The sequence below is a fragment of the Schistocerca gregaria genome, chromosome 1 (assembly GCF_023897955.1).
Source record: "Schistocerca gregaria isolate iqSchGreg1 chromosome 1, iqSchGreg1.2, whole genome shotgun sequence".
Taxonomy (NCBI): Eukaryota; Metazoa; Arthropoda; class Insecta; order Orthoptera; family Acrididae; genus Schistocerca; species Schistocerca gregaria.
Window position 1 is genome coordinate 1,034,757,730 of NC_064920.1, and position 6,850 is coordinate 1,034,764,579.

The 6,850-nt window shown below is 36.2% G+C and overlaps 1 protein-coding gene across 1 annotated transcript; it reads right to left on the reverse strand.

The window, feature by feature from the left end:
• Positions 1 to 434: 434 nt before the first annotated feature.
• On the reverse strand, positions 435 to 4,877 carry LOC126279422 (thioredoxin domain-containing protein 17-like). The gene is made up of 3 exons (XM_049979676.1): positions 4,593 to 4,877; positions 3,596 to 3,677; positions 435 to 834 (listed from the first exon to the last, which is right to left on the reverse strand). The coding sequence occupies exons 1-3, from the start codon at positions 4,735 to 4,737 to the stop codon at positions 690 to 692; spliced, it is 372 nt and encodes a 123-aa protein (XP_049835633.1). The 5' UTR covers positions 4,738 to 4,877; the 3' UTR covers positions 435 to 689.
• Positions 4,878 to 6,850: the final 1,973 nt, after the last annotated feature.

Here is a 6,850-nt window from a genome sequence, read left to right on the forward strand (position 1 = left end):
AGATTTGAAAAAGCTTTGGTGGTCACAATATCTACCTAAAACTTATTTTATTGAAAAAAGTCTTTGAAGAAATAAGCACATAATCACAAGACGTAACCTGCCAACTAAAAAGAAATGCAAATTAAATGTGACTTCTCACTTTCAGTAAATGAATTATAAGTTATCAAGTACACTAATAAGCCTGTCCAGATCAATTTCTGTCAAACAAAATAAGAATAAATTCCATTATTTCTTAAACATAGCTGCAAATTGGCACTGGCTGCCAACGCCACCACATTTTCATTCTTATTACATTTTCTTAGTTGCTAGTTCTTCTGTTCTATTTTGTTTTCTTCACATAGTTTGCATGTACTTTAAGGTGTATTTTTTGACATTGTGTCACTAAAACAGATGCTTAAGTGAATAAAAATTAATTAATTAAAGGTTGAAAGGCAATGAAATATTTGAAATAAAGCATGAAAAATGTGGTCAAAACTTTGTACACAGTTCAACAGCAATTTCATGGGGTGAACTATGTTAAATAGAAAGAGCATCTTTTAACAAATTTCTTTTAATTTTAGATTAAAATAAGTATACAATTATTTATCTTTCCCACACCACAAATTTCTCCAAATGATGTACAATAGCAGCTTGCTCTATTGATTATTATCCAGATATGCTTTCATAAAAAATTGATTTCCATCTCTATCTTACTCCAAAATCATTTCAATTAATTGTTCATCAGCACATTCTGACTCCACCAGCCGTTGCCGTGCACCCCAACGCAGGAGAGTTGGGACACCCGTGAGCAGAAGTCTGGAGTCTTTCCGGAATGGACTGTTTGGATCCTTCCACCTGAAAGCAATTATACTGGTATTTATTCACAAGACTACATTCTTACACATTTAGAATTTGGAACACATTAAGCAATACTCATTGTCAGAGCTGAATTTACAAGTATGATCAAACATTAAGCAGAGACCTAGAAGATGGAAACTTGTACTTTTGGTTGATTTGGAAAAAAAAGTAATTAGGAAACACAGAAGTCAAGCCAGCAACACTGTCACTAGAACAGTGTTTGATTCTTTGTGGAGTTCAATTTGGGGAGAGGGATTGTTAATGTTCCTATTTGCAATTGCTGTATAGTTGTATTTCGCAGTGATTTACATAACTTGGGTCATTGCTTTGTTTGCCAATGTATGTTAGTAAAATACTTTTTAGTACTCTATCCAATAAATTTTGCAGTGTGAGGGAGCTAAATGGTGAACAAAACAAGAAATTACTGATCAAAAAAGGAAAGAGTCCTTTCCCAAGTGAAGGCTTTGCTGAATATAAGTACAGAATGAAATGTTTCTTTTAAGTAATTCCATTATTGATCACAAAAAAGAAACATTTTTGGGGTTTTTATAAGAATTATTACTGTAAGATTTACATGGACATGTAATAAGGATGTTGCAGAAGTAATGCAGAATTGGTTGAAATAAATTTTTGCTTTCACTCAATGAACTTAAAAAGTTAGTGAGAGTTTGGCTAGAATTTAATACCTATTCAAAATTGGTGTAACCATAGATGCTGCAACAGTTCAATTGAAGGGTAGAGGAAGAAATAATCATGGCTTACTTGAGGAACCATATCAGCATTCTGTTTTAAGTGAGTTAGGGAAACCACAGTAAATAAAATTTAGGACGCCTGTTTGGGATTACCTCATTCCTCTAAATTACAGTGGTACTAACTAGAAGTGTACTAAAATATACAGCACCAATTTATGGGCACAAACTCAAACATTATATAATCAGTATAAGCTTATTATTCTAAATATCAAAATGTCACATTTCACAATACAAATGTTTCTAAATCAATAGAACCTATGAAAAATAATTACTACCACAAAATAGTCATTTCCAATCTGTCTTTTCAAATAGTTTCTGCATCAAAGTTTGTCCAGGAAAGAGAGAACCAAGAAATGATCGAAAATTTCAAAAATAAACTACATGAAGTACATCAGTCATATTATATTAAAAAAGCTTTTACTTGGAGAAGGGACACACACACACACACACACACACACACACACACACACACACACGGGGTCAAATAGGACGGAGGCACTATTGACGTCTTCCCCTATTTTGTGCCATAAACCATCCTGACTGACATTTATGTTGAGCTAGTAGCATTCGTTATGACATATACTTCTTCAGTGGTTCATTGGGCTGAAGTGTTTGCAATCTGAAAGTGAGCTGCTCTGCAGTTGGTCTGACCTGAAAGGCCTCCAACTATGACACTTTGCTGCACTTAGGGACAGACTGCTTAAACTTTGCCCAAAAACTTTTAAATGGATGAATCAACAGCATGGTTTATCACACTTTTAATAAGCCTGGTTGTGAATATGTTCCTATGTTCAAAAAACAGCCAACTAAGTGTACAGTGCCCAGTTTTCTCTGTTCATGACCCATTTCAATGGCTGTATTTAGAGTACTGATCTGACTGGTAAAAGGATGCAGATAGCAAATTACTCACAGGAACAGAAATCAGTAACTTCCTACAGAGCACTAAACAGAATCTGCGAGGACTGGAGAGCAGGACAAGAGATTTGTAGCAGTGTATAAGTGTGTCGTCACCAATGTGGAGGACACACAACAGGCTCACAACAACTTGGCTCCTGGGGCACATCAATGTTGAGCCCGATAGCATGCTGTGCACATTTTTCTAAAAAATTAAGCTGCAGTTCAGAAAGTGATACCTCAGAATACTTTACAGATCTTTAAAGTGGAACCCCAGAAAGTTAAACTTAGTTTATCATTTTCTTTGTATAAGCTTACAGCAATTCACCAGGCCTTTAGTGTGACATAAGCATAAAAATATTCATGCCGATTATACTGAAGTTCCTGATGCAGGTACGCAACTTTGATGGGTAATATCACCATCAACACCAAACTATGGCTATGGTCACAGTCTGATCTCTAGTGCTGCCCAAGCCTAGATAAGGTTGGAAAGATGCAATCGGATTGCCAGCTAACAAAAGTCAATAAATGTATCATAAAAATTTTAAGTAAAAATACAAATTGTCAGTAGCATGGCTTTTCCGTTATGTGCTGGTGGTGATAACAGTTTGCATGATGAATGACAGGAACTCAATATGACGTATCACGAGTCAGATGTGGGTAGCCAATCACAGAAATCGTTTGTACCTTCCTACAATTTGTAAATTAAGTTAGTGGGTATTCCGTTTCAGTTACAGCAATTTAAACTGAACTATTTGGTCCCAACCCAGCCATACCTGTGACAACATAGGTTACTAAATTGAGTGATTTTCATTGGCTACGATATATTATCACCTGACTGGCTAAGAACAGTGATAGCAAATTACCAAAGCAGTGCAGAATTCAACAGCTGTGGTACACTGTAAATGCACTTTAGCCCTGTCTATATACATGTAGATTCTTTATGTTATGTAAACAGGCAAGATTCTGGGTTCGAGTCCATGTCTGGCATATAGTTTTAATCTAACAAGACATTTCTTACTTATAAGCATACTTGCAGAAAAGGCCTTGACTCAGACCAATATTTGTATTACATCAACAATAGATATAATTTAAATGAACGGACAACTCACTTTGCTCTTTCACCAACACCAACATGAATAAAGTGAAAGGCTAATGTTGACCTCTTGAGTACCTTATCGACAACAGGTTCAGCTGTAAAGAAAAACAAAGAAAGTTGCTGCAGCTTTCAACAGGCATAAAAATTAATCTAAGAGCGCTAAATGGTTTATTACAACAAAAATTTTGAAATGAACACATATTACACTAACATCAACAGGCTTTATTAGAAATTCAGTAGGCCTACTATAATACAGTGGAAGTAGAAAGAATCTCAAATTGTGGCAATATCTTCGTTGTGTAACATAAATTTCAAACAACAATTTTCACTAAGTTCTTTAATTTTTACTTCCTGTATTAACACAAATCTTTCCACTCATAAAACTTATTTTTAAATATGAGGAAGCGAATTAGTCCATACTGCATGTGACACCTGAATATCTAGCACATACGTAACATTTATTTCATAAATTCCTATTGATCAAAATTTATGTAACAACTGTTTGTCTCGAACTCGCAAATTTCCAAATCGCTGGCCCAAGTTAATCTGTAGCAATGAGCTCTTGTCGAATGCAATGGTAGAGGCCCATGTTCGTAAACAAATAAAAATGTCAGCCATGCGGCCAAACGCGTAAGTTGACAGTGCCTAACTGGGTGATGTAAACAAACATCAATAATTCAACAACCCATGGTTGCAGAATCATTTTACGCTTTTTAAAAATATTGCCGTATCTATGGACCCATGAATAACGACTTTAATGAAAGAACACTACTATTCATAATCTTCGTAAAAGCTCCAGAACTTTATAGTAAGTACCATATATTAAGCATGTAGATCAAAATTCGAGGAGAGGTTTATTTAAAGAATACGTTGCAAAACAAACGGCAATAAATGTTAAGGGTAGAAAGATCGAGCATTATCGTCGCATCCAGCAGACAACGTGACACTTCAAAACAATGTGTGCAAACAATATTAAAGGATGCCAAAGCGGAGAAACATTACTTACATACCTTCTACACAATCTGGACACCAGCTCTTTCCGTCAGAATCCTTTGAGCCGGAAAAGAGAACATATATCGGTTGTCCTGAGTCTTCCAATCGCTTAATCAACCCACAAAAATCGTCATAGCCTTCCGCACTATGATGAGTAACCATCCTTTCTGCCGAAAATGATGTTAGGAAGAGTGAACACGTTTCCTTTTAATGCTGTTCGTTATCTACCCTAAAATGTTTACACTTCACAGCCTCACATGATTACACCTGACAGCTGACAATCATCGTTGACCAACCGCGCTGAGGGCAGTCAAAGATTAAACACATACCCAACAATTTCTTAATATGCGAATGGCACACAACACGCCACAGAGTGCGGCAAAACTGGCATTCGACCGAAACCGAACATGAAAATTTGAAGCGAATTTAAACATTAAACTACATTAAATGTCAATTTGTTACCACATCCTTTATTTGGCATTCCCATAGTTCGATTTGACTGCGAAACATAGGAAGTAACGTAGTTCACAGTAGTTATCACATCCAGTTGAGGGTGAGTTGAAGGCGTTGTAGGTATTACCTTTAAAGGCGAAATTTTTAGCTGTTAAAAAGGTGTGTGTTTGTTGTTTTCGTCAATATTCCAGCATGCTGCACCGAACTGTAGTAGTAACTCAGTAAAACGCTTCAGGTTGTTCTGATTTCTAAGAAGCGAAAATCGGAAGGGGAAATGGTTACAAAATTGTTGGAGAGAGAATAGGAAATGTGCTATTTATCACGTTCTATGAGGAAAGTAAGTCGATCGGTCCACAATATTGCAGCTAGAATGTCGTATTTTTAGATAGACTATATATGTACATGATTTATTTAATATTGTGACGTATGTATTCAAGCTGCAAGTGCAGAGCTGTACTGATGAATGTTATAAATTGCAGATTTAGTTTCATAGCAGTGTGCAAGTGAGAGTACAAAGCCGTGCTGTATGTAACTTCATTCTATTGAACGTTTTCGACTTTCTTCTCGTGACAAGACTCAATTTTGTACCGATTTTTTAAAATATTTTTACGAGCTTTGCTCATGTAAATGCAGGTAGTTTAATTTATATCAACAAAAACTTGTTTATTGAAATGGTCGTCTCGCAGATGGCGTTGCATGTTGTGTATCCTCCATCGACGATGCGAGCCAAACTAATTAGACACTGTAAGGTAGGCCATTGCACATGTGTGTGCGGTCAGGTTTCCCCCAGTGCCTTCCGCGCTGTGACATCATCCACAGACAGCGGGTAGTGGGCGAGTAGTGCGTGTAAAATCAAGGCGGAACCCAAGATTAAATAATTATTACAACAACGTAGCGAGAGAGCGAAAGAGATGAGTAATTGTGTAGCTGCAAACTGTAACAATTATGGTCGTAACTCTAGTGATATACGGTAATATATCATCGATTGTATAAAAATGCAATACAAAATGAGTGGGTAGGTCGTTGCAAGCGAGCAGATAAAATCAATGTTAATAATGCACGAATCTGCTAAATTCATTTTCTTCCAGAAGATTACGAGTGTGATCAAAGAACTTGCTCCGCGGTTTTCCGATAGAAAGGTAGCTGAAAGCAAGTGCACTTCAATCACAGCATTTACCAAACTGGCACTGAGATCTACGTATTGGTGAAAACAACTGTGAAGCTGCCGACAAGGTAAGCAATCGAAATATAATGCCATTTATTGTTGTATTGATTAAACTAAATTATAGTGTTGTTTTCGTTAACTTAAATGTTCTCAACTGTCATGTATTTTATATGTGGATACATAGTTATTATTCCTCACATGTCATTAATAAAACAGACAACATGAAACAAACAATTAACCACTTTTTTGTTGTCCCTGAAAGCTGTTCTTGAGCGAGCTCTACGTTATGAAAATGGAGATATGCGAAAGAGAACAGTTGGAGCCTTGGAATCTCTATCCCTAAAGAAGAAGAAAATGGACCAAGTTACAAATACAGTGCTAATCTGCGAATTCTCTGGTTGAAGACTTAAGGACAAAGCAATCAAAAGACTGAATAAAGGAATAGAAGTTTTGAAGAACAAAAATGCAGTGTTAGAAATTACCCTAAACCAACGTGATGCAGCCCTGAAATGGCTCAAAGCTGTCAGGCTCATGCTGTTAAAAAAGAGTAAATTAACTACAACTGTGAAAGAAAGTGTGATAATGAGGAATTATCGAAATGTTTCACTCCAGCACAAATTAGCTGTTTGTTACAAGGCAACAGATGGGTTAAATGGA

Bases quoted from the DNA above. Each gene is read 5' to 3' on its own strand.
- LOC126279422 (XM_049979676.1), bottom strand. From the start codon at position 4,737: ATGGTTACTCATCATAGTGCGGAAGGCTATGACGATTTTTGTGGGTTG. The intron at 3,678-4,592 runs GTATGTAAGTAA...TTTTCTTTACAG, and splicing joins GTGTCCAGATTGTGTAGAAG to CTGAACCTGTTGTCGATAAG. The intron at 835-3,595 runs GTGAGTTGTCCG...AATTGCTTTCAG, and splicing joins GGTGTTGGTGAAAGAGCAAA to GTGGAAGGATCCAAACAGTC.